Source organism: Ascaphus truei, chromosome 4 (assembly GCF_040206685.1).
Source record: "Ascaphus truei isolate aAscTru1 chromosome 4, aAscTru1.hap1, whole genome shotgun sequence".
Classification (NCBI taxonomy): Eukaryota; Metazoa; Chordata; class Amphibia; order Anura; family Ascaphidae; genus Ascaphus; species Ascaphus truei.
Window position 1 is genome coordinate 278313100 of NC_134486.1, and position 25709 is coordinate 278338808.

Sequence of the window (25709 nt, forward strand, 5' to 3'; positions counted from 1 at the left end):
GGTTCTGCCCCTTTAACTACAGCTCATCATCCAACAAAATGCATCTAATTCTGATGCCTGTTTGGTCCATGAGCTATCAATTAGTATGCATTACTTACAGGAAAACATGCATATATAAATGTTTTCAATTAGCACATCAAAAAAACAGATAAGAAATGCAGTTATGATTTATCTTTCAAAATAACAGCATAAGTGCCTTCAGCAATTTAATATTCCTCCATATGTCCATGCAACATATATAGATTACAAGATGTTTAACGTCTCAAAATGATAACATCCCCTCGTACACGGATATAATGGAAACTAATTCAGCGTCGCAGGAGCTTCAAAATCTGCTGAGGATAACTGCATCATGCAATGTAAAATGAAAAGATGTTCACAAGGGCAAATATCAAAACACATTCTGAAAAGATATTCTTTAGGCTGGAGCAGAGAAAGTGCACAAATTAATTGGATAGACGAATATGAGTATTGCATAGCTAGCGTTTTATGAATGCATCCTTTAAGAAACAGTGAAATCTTGAATTGGTATCTGCGTCATTCAAGTACCATGGAAACCCAATATACTACAAGAGCCATGGAAGTTTATAATTGCAAGAGCCATGCTTCCTGTTCTGGTACAGAAGTTGGTAATACAGTCTTTGTTCATTAACAGGGTACAGAATGGGCACTTGGGGGTCAAGGCATCCACAAAAAATAATGAATCTGTAATATAAAACCCAAAATGAGATATTCTGGAGTTGCAAAAAAAAAAAAAAAAAAAAAAAAAAAAAAAAAAAATTATTTCTCTCACCCCGTGTCTGTCTGTCTGTCTGTCTGTGTCTGTCTCTCTCTCTCTCACCCCGTCTCTCTCTCTCTCTCACCCCGTCTCTCTCTCTCTCTCACCCCGTCTCTCTCTCTCTCACCCCGTCTCTCTCTCTCTCACCCCGTCTCTCTCTCTCTCTCACCCCGTCTCTCTCTCTCTCTCATCCCGTCTCTCTCTCTCTCTCACCCCGTCTCTCTCTCTCTCTCTCACCCCGTCTCTCTCTCTCTCTCACCCCGTCTCTCTCTCTCACCCCGTCTCTCTCTCTCTCACCCCGTCTCTCTCTCTCTCACCCTGTCTCTCACCAACACTCACTCTTACACACACACACACACACACACACACACACACTCTCTCTCTCTCTCTCACACACACACTCTCTCTCTCACCCACACACACACACTCTCTCTCACCCGCACACACTCTCTCTCTCAACCGCACACACTCTCTCTCTCAACCGCACACACTCTCTCTCACCCGCACACTCTCTCTCTCTCACCCGCACACACTCTCTCTCACCCGCACCCACTCTCTCTCTCCCACCCACGCACTCTCTCTCTCACCCACGCACGCTCTCTCTCTCTCTCTGCTTCGGCGAGTAGATTTTTGGGTGATTTGTCAAGTACAATATATATATATATATATATATATATATATATATATATATATATATATATAATCCCGCCTTTTAAAATATATATATATGTCTGAAGATCCCTAGAGATCCAATATACTGGCACAGCACAAGAGATAATCACAAAAAGTGGGTTATTGGGTCCAAAATACACACATATGCCCGACGTTTCGGTCCCCAGGGGGACCTTCTACAAATATACTTATATCCAAACACACACACTTAAATATATAACGTTTAGAACTTCTAAGGATAGGGTGACCATATTTGTCCCAGAAAAAAACAGGACAAATGTTGCACATGCCTTTACGGCAAATGGCGACTGCGCATACGCAATGGGTGCTTGCCAGACACTTATGCGCACAAGCGGCCTGCAAATCGTCAATTGTACATGAACATTTGGCAACTGATTGCGAATGCGCAGCCAGCGCCGATAAAAACCAGGACAGTGGCCAGGAAAGTCGTGACCCAGGACAAACCGGGACATCTGGCCACCCTAGCTAAGGATCTCTAAAGTATAAACTGGAGTATTAAAGAAGAAGTATAAATAATTCTGTTACATTAAGCATTAACATGAAGAAATATTTCATAAGAATATCATTAACAGTTCTCTTGATATTTCTAAAAGAAGGCCCATGAAGGACAGCAAATAAATCTATCCACTCATTTCCTTTGCAACTTGTTATTGACAAACACTCTGTGCCAAAATATGTATGAAAAATGTTTAAAGAATAAAAGGTAGTGTGACCGGACATTCTAATATGAATGTAAAAATCCTCAACTCCCTACAGTGAGATAGATCATGAATATGGGTGTGCTGACCACCTATGCTGGAGATCCCAAACACAACTAGGATCTGTGAATAGAGGTGTTCCTCAAGTACTAGGCCCCTGCCTCAACCACTGGAAAGGTCACTCAAGGGATAAGACTCCACTTATTAATCCTCAAGCATCTTAAGGACTGTGCACCTGGAAAGCCAGACCCGGAACTGTACTGACCTGGTGAAGTTTGTGTTTGCATCCTGCGCAATATATTACCCTTTGGTTAAATTGGTCTCTGACTGAAATCTCTTCCCAAACCCTTCTTTAGTAGCTTGGTGGCTAGTCAACGCATACCAGCAATCCTGACCATTACCAAAACCTGCCTTTGTTCACCAGACCAAGTAGTGATTGCAACCCAGTGCTCCTTAATAACCAAGACTAATACAGTATCTATAAAATCTCTGCATTATTAATACACACTTTTGTTACACTTTCAACTTGTCATTTTCGAAACACATGCTTAGTGCACAAACATGCCTAGGAAATGGCTATTTTAATCTTTTGCCAAGTTATCTTCTTGCCTAAGTAAAGTTAAAGAGAACTTGCTATCAGCATTATCGGACTTCCTGATGCTTAATACTTGAAATAAAGACATGGATACAAAATTGCATGTATCAGGAATGGTCTTGGTTTGCTATGGAGCATGTTTTTGGATAATACAGCCTTTAATCAATATCAATCCTCAAAATGTACTTGTTCACACATAAGAGAATGCTACAAAGCACTGCACGACCCCCATATTGGAATTTGTGTCTTACCTGCCGTAAGGTCCGTGCCACCAAACTTTCCAATACTGGTCCTCTGTCTTCATGAAGCAGATGCACTTCGTCTAGAATCAGTAGCCTCACCAGCTGGGACAGGGCTACATCACCAACACTCTTTCTTGTCACAACATCCCACTTCTCAGGAGTGGTCACAAGCATCTGTTTGGGCAGAAAAGAGAGAGTAATAAGCTTCAATTAACCAATGTTTTTCCAAAGGTTGTCTGAGATTGCAGACACAAAAATGTTAAAATGAGAATGTATCTTGGTGGCTCAGCCCAAGCAGTAGGTGAGAGAGCCAAGTACTATCTGTGCATACCCACAGAACCCCCATTAAGCCGGGGGTCGAGTCAAAAATTAACATCTATTTTGAAGCTAAATACTCATGAATTATATGTGGACATTAAAACTGTTGTACAAATACCTTGCATTCCATATGTCAAAAAGTCCACTAATTCATTGACCATTTATAGTGGGTGCTATCCACCACAAAGGGGCAGGTACATCACTGTATACTCCTAAAAAGTGCAACTCCAGATTTCATGTTTTATGGCTGTTATTGCAGGATTCCAGCCCTGTAAGTTCAGACCATGAAACATCAAAGTTTGTTGCTCTTCATATCAATTCCCGTGAAATTACCATGAAAGACAGCTTGGATTTTAAAATAGATTACAGGCATACCCCGCATTAACGTACGCAATGGGACCGGAGCATGTATGTAAAGCGAAAATGTACTTAAAGTGAAGCACTACCCTTTTTTCCACTTATCGATGCATGTACTGTACTGCAATCGTCATATACGTGTATAACTGATGTAAACAACGCATTTGTAACAGGCTCTATAGTCTCCCCGCTTGCGCACAGCTTTGGTACAGGTAGGGAGCCGGTATTGCTGTTCAGGACGTGCTGACAGGCGCATGCGTGAGCTGCCGTTTGCCTATTGGGCGATATGTACTTACTCGCGAGTGTACTTAAAGTGAGTGTCCTTAAACCGGGGTATGCCTGTACATAATTTGCTGTAATCTGTATGATAAGGTGCATGAAATGTTGTTTCACTAATATACATACAGTATGTTTTAAGAAAGAAGTTACACTTATTGCACAAGTCAAATTATCATCGTGTTCTGAACTGATTTGCAGATAGTGAAGACAGGACGTTGACCAGTGGTCCACTTAATCTTGAATTAAAAAATAATGCATATGGATCACAGAGCACAGGGGTCTTCAAAAGATTGGCACAGCTGCACTGCAAAAGCAGCCCCCTGCAGTAAAACGTGGTACAAAATGACAGTAATTTACAAAAGGAGCGATAAGTAGGAGAAAATGAGGACTAAAATGATTTTTAAGTATTTCATTTGCTCAGATTTCCCTAGATCGTGACAAAATGTTTCTGGAATCACAATGTTAATTAAGCAGCGAAAGGATACAGAAAGTGCTCTAAAATATGCTGGCTATAGTATCTTGCAATTTAAAGCTTATAATAATGAAATTGAAACTAAGCGTTGATATGAAGAAATTGTCACCATGTGTTTATTTACCGAAACCTCCAAATATCCTTATGCGTCTTTTTTATTTAATATCAGGATGTTGGTATTTTATCAGACAAACAAAATTAGTTGGGCTGTCTGGTTTCAGTAGTTACAGAGCAGCAAAAAATAAATAACTACATAAATATTTTTTTTCCTACAAGAAAACACATTCCAATGGAGCACATTTTGTCTTAACGCAATGGTTCTCAAACACTTAGTTTTTTTTTCTGTCAAAGGACTTCAAAATTAACTTTAGTTGCCTCTTATAGTCAGTGTCTTCCACATCACTTTTTTTTTTAAATTAGAAGTATTGGTTAATTATATTGTATACACCTGCAGAAATACACAGCATCTAAAGAACTATGCAAGTATAGTGACTCTCCAATCAATCTTTAACACTGATGCCATCCACAATGAGGCAACGCCAGGTAACCCCCAATGAGTACAGGTTTTTATAACTGGTCAGCTTTGCCCTCAACGTTAAATGCATCATAGTGCAATCTGGTTACTCTTCGGCATGTTATAAACAATTGCAACGAGACATCATTATTAATGCAGTGCAGGCAGACAAACAAAGGAGCTTTTACAGGTTATTTATCTCAGTTACTACATACTTCCACACAAGATTGTCAGTAAATAAGCCATGGTTTCCAGCCCTAGAGGTGGGTGACATTCATCCCAATCATTTTAAAAAGATGTTGTTTTGAAATACCTCCTATTTAACACGGAAATATGATAATTACCCCCAAAATGCACATAAATATTTCACAAATCTGTCGTGAGGAAAAATATAAATAGACATGAGCGCATATTTATTTGTTGAAATGTAAGGCAATGGATGGGTTGGGTAAGTGAACAACATGCTGAGCATCAACAAATATGTTAACAACCATCATTTATTAACTAAACTGTGCCTAAATATTACAGATGCAACCGTTATCAATTTGAAATGAGCCATGTCAGCCATATAAATTAGCAGCTGTACTTTGACACAACACTAATTAGCAAACTGTAATGCAATATATTTAGCAATGCATATTAAGATTTTCAAGGTGCGAAACACAACAAATCCAAGCTATTTAACTAATTCGTTGGAGCTATGCTGTGATCTCAGGCTAATTTACATGCCATATTAAAGGTGTTTATTTTATTTTTTTAAATATTTAAATTGTTTGGAGGTGCTAACCCTAATCTTTATTAGATATATTCTTTCGGGATTATTGACCCTGTAAATAAAGGAAGATTGCTTTGGGGATGGGGAAAGTGTTTGTTTTAATTCCCTCATTATCCCCCTTGGTGCCAGTGAGACTTCCTTGAGAAGGCATAGGTAGCCTCACTGGCACCATAGGGTTTATTTGGAGTTTCGAAACGCGTAGGAGGTCTTTTGGCATCGCAGGGACACCGTAGCTGTGAAATCCAAGCGGTGACGTTAGAGGAGGAGTTGATCGACCGGGCTCTGGTAGCAAGCAGCAAGCAGACTCTTGAGCAAAGCAGGGGATCCTCCTTCGTTGACATGCGTAAATCACCCCATGGCAAGCGGTTTACCTGCTGACAAGACCATTATACAAATGCTTATGTCCTAGTCACTTCTGGTGAGTAGGTTTCCAATTTTACCAAAGCGGAGCAAGTTTCAAGAATTTTTGTTCTAGTGCAGAGGCACAGAAAGTTTTTTATTGACATCATTGTGTCTTATAATGTGTTTTTACAAAATGTAATAAATTGCTCTCTTTATTCTATATCCTTGTTGTCCCTGGGTAATGCACTATTGCAGTGTGTCTGCATGTTTTGTCTTTTTTCTTGAGGTAATCCATCCAGAGAAGAACTTTGTCTACAATCTTATCCTTACCCTTGCCTCAGCGCCACAGGAGGTGTTTTTCTCCCACGTTACCAAATCTGGTTAGGAGATACCAGATCCACTTCTTTGGGCAGCTCCAGGACTACCTTTTGGACTATATATCACAGGTTTTTAAATTATCATTGTTTGCATGAGCGCTATTGTTCACCTATATTTCCACCATGTTATAGATTGTAATGTATGCTTTAATATTGTTTTTATGCTGGGTGATATATTTTCATTGCTTTTATTTTCTATTTACTGTATAGCATGACCAACAGTCCTATTAGTCATCTAAAGCTAATAGGACTGATATACATCCTTTAGATGTGAGAGGAGGGTTGTTATGGATGTTGGGGGTAGGAATAGAGAGGTAAAGAGAATAGTCCAGGCACACGGTATTATCACAAAGTAGGAACTTTAATCCAGCATAAATCCAACGTTTCGACTGCACACAGGCAGCCTTTGTCAAGATGAGAGCCGATACTAAACAATGCTAAAAACCCTTAAATACCCCTTATACTTACCTAAGTGCTACCAGGTGAGGGATTGCGCGAGGGCTGAGAAAAACATGACGTTATAGACGCGACACGCAACTGCGCATGCTACTAGCACATAAAGTCATGCCTAAAAGTGACTGCCAGGACTTGAAAACGGAGGTCTGCACATGGCAGACCAAACCCCTAATACTGGGTTGTCCCGCAATTCAAACAGACACTCCACCACAGCAGTTAAAGAAACAGCTCCAGCATGACTGTATAGATATACCAGAGTGCACACAATGTCACAGAGACAGCAAAAACCAGAGTAAGTGTGCAGAATATCTGATAGCTACTCAGAATAGGCAGACCAAACCCAACTAGACAAAATAAATTAATAAAGAACCAATTCTAAATGCCCCAGTATCATCTAAACAGTATATATTAAAGAACCAGTGAACACCACATATAACATGATACTGTAGTGTGTAAAGGAATGGAGAGCTCATTGTCCCAGGGAGGGCAGTTTGGCACCCTTGGGGTTAGGGGCTAGTAAAGGTAAAACTAAAGCTGTCTCACATTTTAATCTGTTCTGTAACTGTTACATACACCTATAGCATATACTGTATTATCTTTAACTGTTCATGCAATGTCTTGTATATAATGACTAACCCTGTTCACTTAATGTAACCATGTATTTGTCATCATAACTCTGTGCCCAGGACATACTTGAAAATGAGGCAACTCTCAATGTAAACATTTTATAAATAAATAAATAAAAACAAACCATTGTTTGCCATAGTGGTTAGTTAAGTATTGGCAAACAATTGCCTTTTTTGTATTCAAGGGAAGTAGATTGTGTAAGGTTAGGAATAATATCAAGTCTTTAGGGACCCCAGTGACCATGGGGTTCCCCTGGCTAGCTGACAATTGGGCTAGTAAGGGGCAATATATTTGAAAGCTGTTAAATATTTAGGTAACACATTTTATCATCTATTTCAAGTTGGTTTAGGCCATGTTCGCTCTATGTATATAATGCCCATTACATACATAATGTAATGCTAGGGGCAGGCAATAAAAAAAATGTATGTTCAGTTTTGCGGTTGCCCGATATCTACAGATATCGGACAATAGCCTAAAAATGAGAACATTGGTGTCAACTCATTTTTATGCTCATTTACAGAACATTTAACTCATGTAAAAAAATGCATTATTTTATGCGGTAGAACATTGGTTCATTTTCCATTAAAAAGAATGCATATTTACGCTGCTGATTTTAGTGAATCTCCCCAAATATTCAATTGTATTATGAACCAAAAAGTTAATAGCTTTGGCACAACATTTTGCACAACATTTTGCACGTACATGTGTAATGCTTCTACAGGTGTGAAAGCAGCAGTGCCATCTTCTTGATTAGTTTCAGGATATGTAAAACTACTGAGGTAATCCCAAAAGTACACGGACATAATGACTACTGAAGGTTGAATACATCGATCAACATATCTGGTAATAAACAACAACAAAACGTTGGCATTTCAAACACCGATGACTGGCAGCATTTATTGGCTTCCTATTGGCCACTGGAATAACTGCAGAACATCCTCATGATGCATCCCGTGTGATGACTATGTTCTTCCTCTTAAAACTCAGGGGGTAGAGGAGCTGTGACACCGTTGTTCTTCTTGAAAGATAGCTAATCAGTCACTTACGCAAAAGTAACATAGTACATACTAGTGCTATTTAAATCATCATCATAACCAGTCTCCTAATGCATTATCCGAATCCAAGTGATATGTTTTTCCATCTATTAGATTCCCCGTGATGGGTGAAAATAGTGATGGCCATTTAGTATTAGCAGTAATAGCAGAAAAATGCATAAGCTTTCCAGAAACTGGAACATTTTAACAACACCTGTAATTACTGGCCGACTAGCAAGCAGACAATTTGGAAGTAATGTTTTTTGATATCTACATAATAGACTAATATGGCTAGATCAGATCATTCTACTGAGGTGAAAAAAGTTAATTTAGTCTAAAAGTCTAATTATTTACCAGGACGCCTGCTAGATTTGTTCTTTGGTGCACAGACAGAAAAGATGTAGCTTTTTTTACAGGTGTGAACAGTAGCTGACAGTAGATGGCCTTCTAAAATCTCAGCTAGGTACGATTTTGAGATAACTTTCAACTGAAGTCTTACTGAAGTATTTACAATATTTCAACTAAGAGGGTAGACACCAACACAAATGGAGACAACAACACTTCAACACGATTTATATGTTTATGATCAACAACAACATTCCTGCGATGGTAGTTATGTAAGTTGCTGTTATATCAATGATTTAATAACATTTTGTTAAACAAAATGGGTTTCATTACCATTATTCAATTAAGATGAAGTGATGAAGGATTTGCTTAGTGGTAAGAACACTACGTTTTCAAGAGTATGGACCTAGTTTCAATCCCAGCTCTCCTTGGGACCTCAAGTAAGTCCCTTTGAGATTTTAAGCGTTCTGTGGCAGGGACTGGTCATCCTTGCAAACTTCTATGTACTGCCCAAACTCTCAAAGAATAAATGATAAATATTATTATTAGCATTTATTTGTGTTACTTGCAAATGGTAATATTTCTAAAACTCATCTTGTTTGGTTGCCGGTCTTTCTACCACTAGACTTCTCTTAAAATCACCAAGAAAGGCAGTTTTATTTATATTGTTGTTTTACCCCTTTACTTCAGTCTGCAACAAAAATGCTAGAAAATAAAGTGTCACATTTGCTAAATGAATTGCAACTCATGCAAGACATTTCAATCTGGTACTTGTGTGAGGACATGGCTGAGTAAAAATGGGTTAACTATAAATATTTTTGCTGTCAACCTACATTTCTCTCAGCCCATGTAACCTTTTTTTCCTCTCAACTCTGTTAGAATTATTCTTAGGATCTGCTGCTGGTTTATCTCTCCCAGAGGGAAAAGGGTAATAGAGAAACATTTACATTTTGAAATCTTGCTGAAGGTTACATTTAAAAATGTTACATTGCTTCTCACAAAACAAATAAATATGCATTTTCACTTGCTAGAATTATTAACATTAGCATCTTAAATGTGCATATTTAAACAACGCATAGTAAAATAAAGGAAAGTGTCAAAAATAACTGTAGCTAAAATTATTCTTGAACCGACTAATGTTTAAATATAGGCATTCTTAAACCTCATTTCAAAGCCAGTGCCAACATTTAATTATTTAAAAAAAATATTATTTGAACATTAATATTAAAAACTAAATATTCATATGCATAGGAGATCTCCTCGTGTTAGTGGAATCACTGCAGTAAAGAACAGACTTATGTGGTCAATAATTTTTACAGTTTCAAGCAATAGCTGTAAAATAAACGTATGTCAGAAATAGTTTGTGCTGGATTGAACGCTTCAAATCAGGGTCAAATGAGATCAATATACAAAACAGCCCTAGGTCACTTACAAATTACAAATAAAGTTTGTCGCTCCAAGGACTTTTTTTTATCAACATTTTGATGTATCTAGATTTTTGTATTCCATGTGTTGTGTAGTCATTATCATCTTGGAGAATTAAACTGTAGGGAACGATTTATACAAACCTTTGTAACAGGTGCAAATATTTTTGGAAGGAACACATTTCCTATTAAATAGAATTTGCTTTCTTTGATGCATACTGTATGGTCATATTATTTAGCACTGAAATAGTGATATGTGCCATAGGGCACATGAATACACTAGTGGAATAAATATCTTGTTACATGGTTATTGCCCAAGGCAAAGTTAGGATTTAGCACCTTTTCCTGTACAGAGGAAAATGCTTAATAGGTTTGCCCCAAATATTCCACAGTCCTAGAGTATGTTCCACTTTTCAATGGTTTTATTTTTATAAACCAAGTTTTATAATATTTGAAATTTTTGGGATAGCAAACACTACGGTCCATGTCCATTAAGGCAAAAGTGGTGCAATTCTCGGCCAAATAATCTCCACTATGTATATCAGGCCTGCACAACTCGTAAAGTGCGAAGGGCCGAACTGCTCCAAGGAAAAATAAATTGGGCCGCACGGGTAAAATCATCATCATCATCATCATCATCATCATCATCATCATCATCATCATCATCATCTCTCCTCCAGCACCCATCATCATCCTCATATCTCCCCCAGAACCCAACACTATCAACCATTGCGATACTCCCCATCTATCTCTCATACCCCCATCTCTCCCCCTCACCCACACACAATACACCCCTCCACATCAAACACACAATACCCCCCTCCACATCAAACACACAATACCCCCCTACACCCCACACACATCCCACCACCCCCTGCAGCTCACATCCCTCCCCCCTGCAGCTCACATCCCTCCCCCCTGCAGCTCACATCCCTCCCCCCTGCAGCTCACATCCCTCCCCCCTGCAGCTCACATCCCTCTGCCCCCTTGCACCTCACATCCCTCCCCCCCCTTGCACCTCACATCCCTCCCCCCCTTGCACCTCACATCCCTCTCCCCCCTTGCACCTCACATCCCTCTCCCCCCTTGCACCTCACATCCCTCTCCCCCCTTGCACCTCACATCCCTCTCCCCCCTTGCACCTCACATCCCTCTCCCCACTTGCACCTCACATCCCTCTCCCCCCTTGCACCTCACATCCCTCTCCCCCCTTGCACCTCACATCCCTCTCCCCCTTGCACCTCACATCCCTCTCCCCCCTTGAACCTCACATCCCTCTCCCCCCTGCACCTCACATCCCTCTCCCCCTTGCACCTCACATCCCTCTCCCCCCCTTGCACCTCACATCCCTCTCCCCCCCTTGCACCTCACATCACTCTCCCCCCCTTGCACCTCACATCACTCTCCCCCCCTTGCACCTCACATCACTCTCCCCCTTGGGTGGGTGACAGTGACTGGGTGACAGTGACTGGGTGGGACACAGTGACTGGGTGGGTGACTGGGTGGGTGACAGTGACTGGGTGGGTGGGTGACAGTGACTGGGTGGGTGGGTGACAGTGACTGGGTGGGTGGGTGACAGTGACTGGGTGGATAGGTGGGTGACAGTGACTGGGTGGGTGACAGTGACTGGGTAGGTGACAGTGACTGGGTGGGTGACAGTGACTGGGTGGGTGACAGTGACTGGGTGGGTGACAGTGACTGGGTGGGTGACAGTGACTATGACAGTGACTGGGTGGGTGGGTGACAGTGACTGGGTGGGTGACAGTGACTGGGTGGGTGACAGTGACGGGGTGGGACACAGTGACTGGGTGGGACACAGTGACTGGGTGGGACACAGTGACTGGGTGGGTGACTGGGTGGGTGACAGTGACACTGACAGTGACTGGGTGGGTGGGTGACAGTGACTGGGTGGGTGGGTGACAGTGACTGGGTGACAGGGTGACAGTGACTGGGTGGGTGACAGTGACTGGGTGGGTGGGTGACAGTGACCTTGACAGTGACTGGGTGGGTGGGTGACAGTGACTTGACAGTGACTGGGTGACAGTGACTGGGTGGGTGGGTGACAGTGGGTGGGTGGGTGACAGTGACTGGGTGGGTGACAGTGACTTGACAGTGACTGGGTGGGTGGGTGATAGTGACTGGGTGGGTGACAGTGACTGGGTGGATAGGTGGGTGACAGTGACTGTGTGGGTGACAGTGACTGGGTGGGTGACAGTGACTGGGTGGGTGACAGTGACTGGGTGGGTGACAGTGACTGGGTGGGTGACAGTGACTATGACAGTGACTGGGTGGGTGACAGTGACTGGGTGGGTGACAGTGACTGGGTGGGTGACAGTGACGGGGTGGGACACAGTGACTGGGTGGGAAGAGTGACAGGGTGGGACACAGTGACAGGGTGGGACAGTGACTGGGTGGGTGGGTGACAGTGACTGGGTGGGTGACAGTGACTGGGTGGGTGGGTGACAGTGACTTGACAGTGACTGGGTGACAGTGACTGGGTGGGTGGGTGACAGTGGGTGGGTAGGTGACAGTGACTGGGTGGGTGACAGTGACTTGACAGTGACTGGGTGGGTGGGTGACAGTGACTTGGGTGACAGTGACTTGGGTGACAGTGAGTGACAGTGACTTACCTTGACCCGGGTGGGTGCAGGTTGCCGCCGGACGCTTGCTCCTCCTGCCCCCGATATCCCTGCGGCAGCTGCCTGGGACGGGAGGTGGGCTTGGGGGAAGGGGGGGGAGGAGGGCACGGGAGGTGAGCTCGTGGGGGACGCGAGAAGCTGGCCGCGGAGGGAAGCGGTGAGAAGCAGGCCGCTGGAGGAGCTGAATTATTTAATTATTACTTCCCCCTCCGGCCCACGTTGGGAGCAGGGGGGGGGAGCGGGCCCGCAGAGGAGCTGCATGTTGCTTCCCCTTCCGCCCCGCGTTGGGAGCAGGGAAGGGGGAGGGGAGCGGGCCCGCAGAGGAGCTGCATGTTGCTTCCCCTTCCGCCCCGCGTTGGGAGCAGGGAAGGGGGAGGGGAGCGGGCCCGCAGAGGAGCTGCATGTTGCTTCCCCTTCCGCCCCGCGTTGGGAGCAGGGAAGGGGGAGGGGAGCGGGCACGCAGAGGAGCTGCATGTTGCTTCCCCTTCCGCCCCGAGTTGGGAGCAGGGAAGGGGGAGGGGAGCGGGCCCGCAGAGGAGCTGCGTGTTGCTTCCCCCTCCGGCCCACGTTGGGAGCAGGGAAGGGGGGGGGGGACGGAGCGGGCCTAGCGCATGCGCGCCGGGACCGCAGGGAATTGGCGCCATTTTTTTCTCAAAGTTTTTTTTTTTTTCAAAGTTTTTTTTTTTTTTCAAAAATTTTTTTTTTTCAAAGTTTTTTTTTTTTTTTTTAAATCTCATCGAGGGCCACACAGAGAGGCCAGGCGGGCCGCATGCGGCCCGCGGGCCACGTGTTGTGCAGCCCTGATGTATATCAAAGAGAAATGTCCCATTGAAAACAACTGGATTTTAGATTTTTGATTTGTCGAGTAATATGGGTAGTGTAATGACCTTTGTCTTTGGCAGCATGGAGGTCATTAGTTATTTTAGTGAGAGCTGTTTCGATGAGTGAGCAGTGCAGAAGCCAGATTGTAGAGGATCTAGGACAGGGGTGTGCAAACTGGGGGGGGGGGGGCGAGATTTCTGGGGGGGCGCAACGCATAGAGCCCCCGCGCTCTTCCTTAAAGCATTTAAATTAAAAGCCGAGGGACAGCGCGAGGCCAAATTCCCTTACCTTGTCTCCCACGGAGCGTTGCCATGGCAACACAGTGGCAAATGATGCTGCGGGGTCACGTGACATAGCATTGTCATGGCAATGTAACGTAATTTGACGTCAGAAACAAGGAAAGAGGGGGCGTGCGAGCAGGCAGGGGGAAAAGTGTGTGCACCCCTGATCTAGGAGACAATAATAGGTGAGAAAATGGAGCAAGCGAGAGAACACAAGGCGTTTCAGGAGTTTAAAAGGCAGGAGGGAGACAAGGCGATAATTAGAGAGCCAGGTAGGGTCAAGCTTTCCATTTTTGGATGAGGGTATAACTGTTGTGTGTTTAAAGGAGAAGGGAAAAGTACCAGAGTAGAGGGAGTTGAAAATATGATAGCGTGTAGGGATTAGAGTAGGAGACACAGGTTTGAGGAGATGGGAGGTAATGTGGTTGAGAGGACAGGTTGCAGAGGGTGAAGAGGAGAACAACAGCAACACGTAGTTAAATGGAATAATTTACAGGAGATGGGAAGAGATTATGCACCTGATTTATTACCTCCTCTCATTCCCATCTACAAGACTTCTCCAGTGCTGCACCCTCTCTTTGGAATTCCCTACCACACCCCATTAGACATTTAAAAACTCCCTGAAAACTCTAACATTCCCAAGGATGTAGGCATACTACGATCTACAACGAGCAGCCACTTTACCTTTTGTTCCAACATTGCCCCTTATTCCCCCTAGATTATAAACTCTCATGAGCAGGGCATGCATTGCTTTCTGGATCGGTTTGCACTTGTTTATCTTTTTTGACATTTAATTCTGTTTATGTAATATATACAACGCTGTACCCCATTGTACCACGCTGCGGAATATGTTGACACTTTACAAAAAAACAATAATACTAATGTTAAATGTTTCAGATACATTATTTCATGCCCTAAGTGAATGTCATGGACATCAAGTGGAAAAAACGGTAATACAAAATGTTGACAAAATGTAATTTGGTGCTAATCTTTATAACAGCATGGACACTTAGCTGTAAAATTTATTATTTATTTATAAAATATTTTACCAGGAAGTAATACATTGAGAGTTACCTCTCGTTTTCAAGTATTTCCTGGGCACAGAGTAAAACAAATAATACATGGTTACAAGTACAGTTACATAAATGAACAAGGTATACATTATATACAAGACATTGCGTGCACAGTTAAAGAAAATATATATTATGAGCGTATGAAACAGTTACAGACCAGATTAAAGTGTGAGACAGCCTTAGATTTGAAAGAATTTAAGCTGGTGGTGGATATGAGAGTCTCTGGTAGGTTGTTCTAGTTTTGGGGTGCACGGAAGGAGAAGGAGGAACGTCCGGATACTTTGTTGAGCCTTGGGACCATGAATAGTCTTTTGGAGTCTGATCTCAGGTGATAGGTGCTGCATGTGGTAGGGGTGAGGAGCTTGTTCAGGTAGCTGGGTAGCTTGCCCAGAAAGTATTTGAGGGTGAGACAGGAAAGGTGAACTTTGCGCCTAGACTCTAGTGATGACCAATCTAGTTCTTTGAGCATTTCGCAGTGATGTGTGTTGTAGTTGCATTGGAGAACAAAACGACAAATTGAATTGTAGAGGGTGTCAAGTTTGCTAAGGTGGGTTTGAGGAGCCGAGCCATATACTATGTCTCCATAGTCAATAATTGGCATTAGCATCTGCTGTGCAATACGCTTTCTGACCAGGAGACTTAGGGAGGATTTGTTCCTGTAAAGTACCCCTAGTTTGGCATAGGTCTTGGTTGTCAGGGTATCAATGTGCATCCCGAATGTTAAGTGGGAGTCAAACCATAAGCCCAGGTATTTAAAACTGGTGACAGGTGTTAGGGTGGTGTTACCGTTGGTTCTAATCAGGAGCTCAGTCACAGGAAGCTTTACAAATTTAGTCTTGGTCCCAAATACCATTGTTACAGTCTTGTCAGTGTTTAAAAACAGTTTGTTTTGGGAAATCCCGTTTTCGAGTCTCAAAAAGTCAGACTGAAGTATGTGTTGAAGGTCAGAGAGGCTATGGCTGTGTGCATATAGGATTGTGTGGGAAGATCATTAATGAACACTGAGAAGAGTAGGGGCCCCAGAACAGAGCCTTGCGGGACACCACAGGTGATATCCAGGGGGTTGGAGTTAGAGCCTGAGATGGACACATGTTGGGATCTTCCTGATAGGTAGGACTGAAACCAGTTTAAAGCATGTTTCCCTATTCCAGAGCTCTGGAGTTTGTTAAGCAGGATAGCATGATCAACTGTGTCAAAAGCCTTTGCAAAATCTAGGAATACTGCACCAGTGAGTTGTCCCCGTTCCATTCCACACTGGATTTCATTGCAAACTTTTAGCAGGGTAGTTACGGTGGAGTGTTTGGGACGAAACCCAGACTGGAATTGGCTAGGGAAATTTGTCTTGGTGTAGAAATCGCTTAATTGGGAGTGGACACATTTTTCCATTACTTTGGATAGAATTGGGAGAAGTGAGATTGGCCTGTAGTTTGAGACAGTGTTTTTTGTCCCCACTTTTGAAGATTGGGACAACTCTGGCAGTTTTCCAGGTCTTAGGGATATGGCCTGCAGACAGGATAGATTTGACTATGGACGCAATTGGTTTGGCAATGGCTGGGGCACCAAGTCGTAGGAACCTAGATTGTTGTAAGTCGGGTCCACATTGGCTGCTTAGTTTTAGTTTGAGGAGCGCTTGTGTAATCTCCTCTTCCGATACTGGGCTAAATTGAAAATTGTGGGCAGTGTTGGGAGGGGGTGGGACTGTAGGGATACTCCCAGGATGAGATTCATGTTTGGGGTTTGTGCTGCGTTTCTCTAATAAGTTAGTGGCACACCCCACAAAGTAATCATTGAATGCATTTGCAATGTCAGTGGGGTTTGTCAGAGTAATATCCCCCTTAGTGATATTACTTGGTTGTTGATGGTTAGGAGGCTGGAATATATTGTTGATAACCTTCCAGAAGTAAGCTGGGTTTGATGTATTTTGGTGGAGATTGTCAGAGTAATATTGTGCTTTTGCATGCCTTGTTTGCCTTGTGCACATGTTCTGCATGCATCTGTAGTGATTGAGACACCTTGTAAGGTGTCTGCAATATAAAATAACACCCCTCCTCCTCTCTATGACCTATCTCTCTTAAAAATGGAGTATCCCTGAATGGCGATATTTGCATCAGGGGTTTTAGGGGATAGCCATGTTTCTGTAAGAACGATGGCTTTGGGTTTATGCATAAGGCACCATGCCCTTAGTTCATCCAGTTTGGGCAGCACGCTCCGGATGTTTATATGGGCGACAGATAGCCCTTTTTGGAATTTAAAGGTGGAATTCTCAGGGGCATGGGACATAGCTGAAATGGGAGGACCTGGGTTAGTTTCAATATCACCTGCTAAAGAGAGTAATAGTATGAGTAGAAATTTGGGTAGTTGTTTGCAAGTTGTAAATTTGTGGTGTTTTCCATTAGAGTGAGCAGTGGTTGGTGTGCTGGTTTTTAGAGTTCTCCACCAACATTCAGTAGATAGTGCAAGGCTTTTGAGTAGTCCAGGGTGTATGGTGATGTTGGGTGTGGGCCAGGATGGAGGAGTTTGTAGTGGATAGAGGGAGTAACATCTCCATGAGGCCAGGAGAAAGAAAAAAGTTAAAATACATAGCAGGTTCATGATGCCAGAGGTAGGCAGTGCTGCAAGGAGCTGTTGTGAGCAGAGTGAGTGTGAGCAGACTAACAGCAGGTGTGTGCCGGTTCCTTGTCAAATGTTTAGCTGTATTGCAATGCTAGAGTCAGTTCAGGGTTTCAGTGTATTGTGCAGTCAGTTTTGGGAGAGACTGCAGTAAATAAGTTGTAAAGGGGTGGGGGGTTGAAATAGGCAGGTTAGCAAGCATGGGATCATAGTGTGATCTGAATAGCTTACCGTTTGTTGTCTTGAGTTAAAGAGTTTGCAGAAAGAAGCAGTCCCCAGTCACCTCTAGTCAAACTGTAGTCTAACTGTATTTATCACTTAAAAAGCTCACTTTAAATGCCTCACTATCTAATGCCAATTGCAGTTCCTGCAGACTGCAGGAGAGGTGTTTGTTATATACAGCTAAAACAGGTCACATGACCCTCCCCCTCCCTAATCAGTCAACTTGTTCCATTTGGTCAATTAACAGCACAGAGTTAAGAGGGAAAAAAAAATACTTTTTAAATTCAAACATACTAACTTATATCAATTCTACAAGGCCAGATTCCGTCTTTTACACAGGGTTTCAACATCAGGAACAGTGAACAATATTAAAAAATGCAAGAGACAGCATTTTTAATAGGACTAATATATAGATATATTTATATAGAGAGATAGAGATATAGAGAGAGAGAGATATAGATAGAGAGATATAGATAAAGAGAGAGATATAGATAGAGATATAGAATAATAGAGATATAGATAGAGAGAGATATAGATAGAGAGAGATATAGATAGTGTATATATATAGATAGAGAGAGATATATAGATAGAGCGAGAGAGATAGAGAGAGAGATATAGATAGAGAGATATAGATAGAGAGATAGAGATATATATAGAGAGAGATATAGATAGAGAGAGAGAGATATAGATAGAGAGATAGAGATAGAGAGAATCACTGTCTCTAGGTGCTGGAATAGGGCAGCTATGGGACTTCCTAGCGTACAGAGAGTTAATTTCACCTACAATAGCTAGTTCAGCTGCAGATAATTGAGCAGGCTGAACTCCTGATAGCACATGGAGTTTTAAAAGTCAGGAAGTGACCACACACAGAGACTGCTGTTCCTTGAGAAGAGTTCTCCCCAGCTGTGGAAGCTGGCACAGTCCCCTAGGCTCGCTGGATGGTGGTCGCGGAGCCTGCTGGGATTGCCTGGGTTGTTAATCCAAGGAAGAAGGAAGGACGCGAGACCTTGCTGAAGCAGGGAATGCCTGGTCCATAGTAATGTAACTATAGAGGAGAGATTCTCTGAGCTCTCGTGGGACTGAGCTCCCCTAGGAAGGAAAGACGCGAGACCGTGCTTAAGCGGGGACGTCTGATCAATAACCTTGGAGTAACAGATAAGAGAAACACAATATTGCTGTATGGAGAGACTGTATATGTTTAGCTATAATAGTGTGATGGTTCAGGGGATTCATTCCCCTCCATACGTCCCTGGCGCTGTGCTCCCTCCTGCCTCTCATCTCCCTTCCTTGCCTCCCCGTTCTGTTCTCCCTTCCTCCTCCCGCATCTGTCCCTCTGCGGCAGCCCCTGACGCTCTCCCAGTGTCTGCGCGCGTTCCCCGCAGGGCACGCGCGTCCTCACAGTCTCCCGTTCCCCTCTACAGTACTCCCCGCGCTCCCGCTCCGGTCCCCTTACCTCCTGCAGACTCCTGTTTTAGGCATTCCCAGACCCCTGGCTCCTCCTCTCATGCTGTACAGGCTATCTCCCTCTCTGGCTCACCTGTCTCCTCCTCCTCCTCTCCTTCTCACCTATCCCTGCTGCCTCTCACTTCACCCTCTGCTCCTCCTCTCTCTCCCATTGGTGTTCCCTCCTTTATAACCCCTGTCTGTCCTCTAACTCATTGCTCTGCATGTGTGCAGTCCTATGCTTGGCTCTCCTGTGTTTTCCAGCTTCTGTTCCTGCTCCTGCTAACCCCTGGATCTCCCTGGCTTGACCTCTGCTTGTACTGGATTACCCTGCTCTCTCCTGCCCTTGAACCCTGCTTACGGACATCATCATCCTGCTCTTTATTGCCCTAGACTCTGGCACACGGACATCACTAACCGAACTCTATATCCCAAGGCGTTGCAAGTATAATCTAACCATCTTTCTACAGGCCCGGCAACGCACTACCACACTCTGGGCACACCCTCACTGCTGTGGGTGCGTGTGTTAACCCTACCCACCTCAGTACTGGGGACTGATCAGGTCTGCGGGCATACAGGCATTACAAATAGTACCTGTTTTGGGGTGGTAACCAGCTTAGCTGTCCATCCAGTTAGTAAGGATTGAAGCTGAATGTGTAGTTAGTCTCCTAAGAGGAGTAGACATTTATTTTATGATTTGTTGGGTCTGTTAGTATATTATTAAAACTATATAGAGAAATACTACGTTTCCTGCCTTAATCTGGGACATAAAATCCCACGCTGTGACGAAGACATCACAATATACATACACAACAGTCCAACAGGAAAGTATCTTATCTGTTTCTGTTGTTGTTGCTGTAGGGGAAGGCCTCTCTATTCTACTGGGTCTGCATCTTTGTGTGCTATAGCACTCCCTCTGTCCAGGTATAGAGATCTTGTCCCCTTGTCTTGCTGTCAGCATATGGTCCTTCTGTGTGCATCAAGATATCATATTTTCCTCAGGTCAGCCCAGTTGTGGGCTAAGGAAATCTCTGCAGCCTCTTTCTCTTTATGGCAGTCCAAATGTGAGCTAAGGAATCTCTCTCCTGTTTCTCACATCAGGCTTTTTCTAAGAGTCCTGATAAGCCATGTGGAGTCTGGTTGATCGCCTGTGTGCAATTAACCAGCACAATTTAGAGGCATTTTCTCTGAAACAGTGATAAGTTCGTTACAAAATGTCACACCATGAGTCCTATTAAGAGTGCGGTCTCTTGCATTTTTGTTGGAGAGATAAAGGTTGAGCTTATAGTAATGGTGACAGCAACATGCTCGCGGCCGCTGACGTCACACGTTGCCATCGCTATAGCGATAGTTGCACTTGGTGCAGGAAAACTTGGGAGAGCAACAGGGTGCGTGGCGGAAGGGTGGCCTGTGACGTCACGCGAGTGGTTCGCTATTATTGGCTGAACCGCTTCCCATGACTGTGTCACGCAGCGGCTGCACACCAACACAAAATCCACTGACTTCAGCGTTGTTGGCCACCATGTCACTACACAGCCCCGTCGCGGTCGCCCCACTATGGGCACCCGCGACAGACTTCATGCCTTTGTTTTCGCGCGGTGTGCCGTCGACGCTACTATAAGCGCAGTTTAAGTCAGCAACAGCCGTGTAAGAAACACTATGGCTTTTAAATGCATATTAAAGGTCTCTGTTTTGCTTAGTTTTTGGGTTTTAATTGCAAATCTCTAATACATTCCAAAAATCACACAACAAACATAACGGCAGATGAGAACCAACTGTTGTAAAAACACAGTCTCTATTTCATTCTTGGCTATCTTTTAGAATGAGTATAGCCGTACATCAATCTGAAGCATTTTTTAATTTCCTTATTGTATTTGCTTCTATTAAAAAGAGTTTAGTACAATAGGAAGAACAAATTTTTCTCTGAGTAATTTCAGGTAGAGATGTATTCCAATTTAAATTTGTTTTGAAAATAGTTTTTCGACTTAACACATTCATGCATATCAATTCGAATCTCTTCCAATTGAACAGAAAATATCCTTCAGTTTAAGTTCTAAGATTTATTTATGGTATAGTCATATAATATAGCTTTATGTATTCATTTTGTGATTTAAAATGATAAAATAAGAACAAATCTGCAAAACATCCATAATGCCACCTTACAGATGTAACCAGAGTTTTTTCCCCTCTACAGGGAACGGCACAAGAATGTGGCCAGCAGGTGGGATTAATGCTGTGTGGGGTCAAAGAGGAGGATGGACACCCTTCCCTTCATGGCTGCCATGGCTTCCACCTTATGTGCAGCCACAGCTCTGGAGGAAGTTATGTCATAATCTCCATAATAGTCGTCCTATAAAACGTAGTTTGTGATGACTCTAAGGCTGAGTCCATGGTGACTCAGCCCGTGCGGAGGCGCGCTGAGGCTGAAGGAAAGATGGTGCTTTCCCTGGCCTTGGTTACTGCGGTGTCCGGGGGTGGGCCAGTGACGTCACGGAGCTTGTTCGCCCTCATTGGGTGAACCGCTCAAGTGGCCGGCCCTGCGCTCACGTGAGCGCGCAAATTTAAATTTTTACAAAGGCCTACGCTTCCGCACGCTTGCGAAAGCGTGCGCGAGCCCCTGCTAAAGCCGCTCTCATTGCGGCTGTAGGTGCTCACTGGTAAGCACCAGCGCGCCTCAGCACGGGTCAGCGCTTAAGCGCTGACCATGCCCGAGGCCTTAGTTCATCAATGTGACAGTTCTTCATAGATGAAATTATAATATGCAAAGCTTTCAAAACCTCACATATCTCTTCTTCAAGTATACAAACTATGAGACGTATTTATATACATTAAATCAGGGGTTCTCAGAGTTGTTTGCAGACAACTCTTGTTTACTGAAGACATTGATCATGGTCCACAAAACAGCTTTTTATGTTTAATTTGTGCAACCATGGGGCTTCACAATCTCTGCCAACAGATGTGGAAGATTGGCCTATATCAGGATGCATTTCTGATCCAGGATCAGACTATATCGAAGAAATGTGAATTAAAAAAAAAAAAAATATATGGTCCTCGTGTCTGATCGCCAATTTGAAGTATTTTCTAACGTAAAATCTGATAACCTAGGAGCAGAATTTATGGCTCTAAATGAAAATGTATAAACACAGATATGTTCAAAGACAAAATAACAACATTCTGCTTCAGAAATAAGGCATATAATAGCAAATTAAATCATGAATAGGAGTACAAACGATAAGAAAAATACATATTCAGTTTTTAAAGGTTATCTGAATTGTGCCTTCACATAAATTTACCAATATAATCCTCCCCGTTTATACATTTCAAAAATGTGCTCAACTTCAACACATGAAATGGGCAATTCTAACACTTATCACTAGTTAAGACTACACTGGAGAATCCTACATGGAATGGGACATTATTTTTATACTACTGATTTTATTAATTACGTATAACATGCCATTTCTGAATAACTGGGCTAGTCTGTTGATTTAGTGACCACTTTCCAACCTCCTATTGGAAAGTGACCCTCAATAAAATAGTACATGAATAATTAAATGAAAACAACAGCTTCATGGATGTGAACATTAAACAAACAAATCAAGAATAAATAGTGTGACTTTGTTAGGGAGGGATGAAGAGCTTGTGTTGATGCAATATAAATTAACATTAAGTTTTCATGCGACTGTTTGAACTTGCACACGCTCTTCATGTTCATAGCTTAGGTACAAAAGTATTTAATAAAAAAATCTTTATTCACAAGAGATAAATAAAATTCAACACGGTCTTTGTAGAACTAATGCATTTAATATTTAATAGCTTTGTCGTTTTTAAGTCAAGTTATACTTTTTTTTAGTTTTCCTTTTCCCGAGATCACACAGCACCTCAACATTGCAACAACGATTTGAACAATGAATTTGTTTCTGATAGAAAAGTTGGAGAGGTTAATTGTCCGTCATTCGCATTTATTTTATGCACTAAAAGCACTGAAATTACAGTTCTTTCAAAAATCAAGCTGATTAAATTCTAACAAAACCGAGAAAAAAAAGTTCACTAAATGTCCACAGTAACACTTCAACAATACAAGTTACCATAAAGTCCCTGTATAGACAGGGAACATTATTCTGAAAAATCTATGCCCGTCTATTCACGCACAATTCAGAAGGATAAGGAAAATTAATTTAACCACTTTAGGGATACTGGAACATTAAATGCACTCTCGAGACTGTGGGTTCTTCGAGCACTGCACTTTTAGAAAAATCCCTCTACCGTTTTAAATCATACAGTAAGTGATTAGGCAAGTTAGAAATTTTAACCTAGTCTTAAATGTCCCTTTGAATATGCTTTTAGAGCCTCAGATTCTTCCAACTCCAGAAGCAATTTGGTGTCTCATTGTGAGGATTGAACTTTCTTTGCAACCATGCAGGGGAAAAAAAAACACACACACACAAAAACAAAAATTCAATGTCCTGAACGTTTGTAATAATTAAATATCTGAAATTCAAGGTAGGTGAATATGAAGTACTAACTTTAGTGCTAGTGAATGGTGTATTTAAAACAGACATATAGAAGTATTTTTTTTATTCCAAACATTTTTATTAGGCAAGATTCAAGATTACAGGCATGTAATAAACAATAGCAGTCTAATACAAACTTTACATTTTTTTAAGAGAGTATAGCAATAGAAAAGAGCATCGCCAAGAAGAGCGAGACCTTTGGACCACGCCGTGGACTAGTAGGTATAAGGTCAGAAAAAGAGAGGGAGAAAGAGAGTGGTGGGGGGGTGGGGGGTGGGGCGGGGGGAAAGGGTCTTCTCCCCAGTTGTTAAGCCCGGCTAGCCAAGCTGAGGATCATATTTCTCCTTTGAGTCTCAGTTTGTTGGGTGTTTGGGTTGGGTTAGTGAGTGAGCCAGGGTTCCCAGACCCTATAGTATCCCTCAGCCATATAGAAGTATTTTTAAACATGCATATATATTTTTTATAACTATATATTTCCATGGTAACCAAATGTTTTGGATGGTTTATACAATCATTACCTAAAGTCTTGAGGCAGTTTCATTGATTGCGATTTGTTTTTAAAGTAATTATGTCACCATCATTAACCAAACACATGTAAAACAATGGAATAAGTATCTGATACGAGAAAAAAATATTTAACATTTTCTATAAGGTACAGATTTAGGTAAAAGGTCTACTTTAGGAGTGATTGAACCTTTCCAAGGAAAACCGCTAATTTGATAATGGTTTACATTTTCCTCCCCTCTTAAAGTCAATACATATATAAATAACCAATACATTTGCCCATTTTATTATGTTTAATAAATATTGGAATGCACAAGTGTTTTTAGGGATGTGCACAGTGGTGACAGGGTGACAAAGGAGGAGGTGAATATGTAGCTCAGGATCTGAAGGAGCTACAGACAGACCACTTGCGTGTCCTGATCTGTGTGATCGAATTACTGTTTGATTTGAAGTGCTGTTTGTATTAAGTGTGGTGTTAGACCCAGGAGTTGGAACAAGGAAGGAGTGAAACAAGGTATATACTGTAGAACTACAGTAAATTGTTAGCATTTTATAAGGGTGACCAGGACATTCCTGGATTTGCAACACATGTCCGGTGTCCTGATAATTAGTTTAAAACCTTAAAAACGTTGTGTGCGAGTCTGTGCTGGTCAGTGGCTGTGTGTGTCTGAGTGAGTTGTGCAGGTCCGGGTCTGTGCGAGTGTTGTGTAGGTCCAGGTCTGTGCGAGTGTTGTGCAGATCTGGGTCTGTGCGAGTGTTGTGCAGATCTGGGTCTGTACGAGTTTTGTGCAGATCTGGGTCTGTGCGAATGTTGTGCAGGTCCAGGTCAAAATCTGTGGGAGTGTTCAGCGGGTCAGGGTCTGTGTGACTGAGTTTCGTGCTCACTGAGCAGGCTCTGGCTGGGACTAGTGGTGCAGAGGGTGGAGCTGTGAGTGATGACCAGGAACAGGTAGTTGGCTGGGTAACAGTTAGAAGGGGAAGCAGGGGGAAGAGGCACTTCTGAGCTGACCCATTTGCCAAATTGAGTGAAGATATTGGGGGTGTCAGCATGAATGGCTAGGCTGGGGGGAAATTGATTACTCTAGCAGCCAGAGGAATAGTTCCTCCAGCACAGAGGGGACTCAGAGAACAAGTGGATAGATGGGTGTTAGGAAAGAGCGCTACTGCGCATGACAGAACTTCTCAATGTCCCGGATGAAGCAAAAAGAACTTTATTGGAACAAACAAAACACTTCACTTACCACCCGGGAGACCGATCATTTCCAGTATAGGGTC

At 42.8% G+C, this 25709-nt stretch overlaps 1 protein-coding gene across 3 annotated transcripts in view; it reads right to left on the minus strand.

Annotated features, from left to right (window-relative positions):
* Positions 1–25709, minus strand: part of ASCC3 (activating signal cointegrator 1 complex subunit 3) — an 806286-nt gene that overhangs the window by 492580 nt on the left and 287997 nt on the right. For all 3 annotated transcript variants that reach the window (XM_075597525.1, XM_075597526.1, XM_075597527.1), the window contains one exon: positions 3016–3180. In XM_075597525.1, the coding sequence (XP_075453640.1) occupies positions 3016–3180 (165 nt within the window). The remainder of the gene's footprint in view (positions 1–3015; positions 3181–25709) is intronic.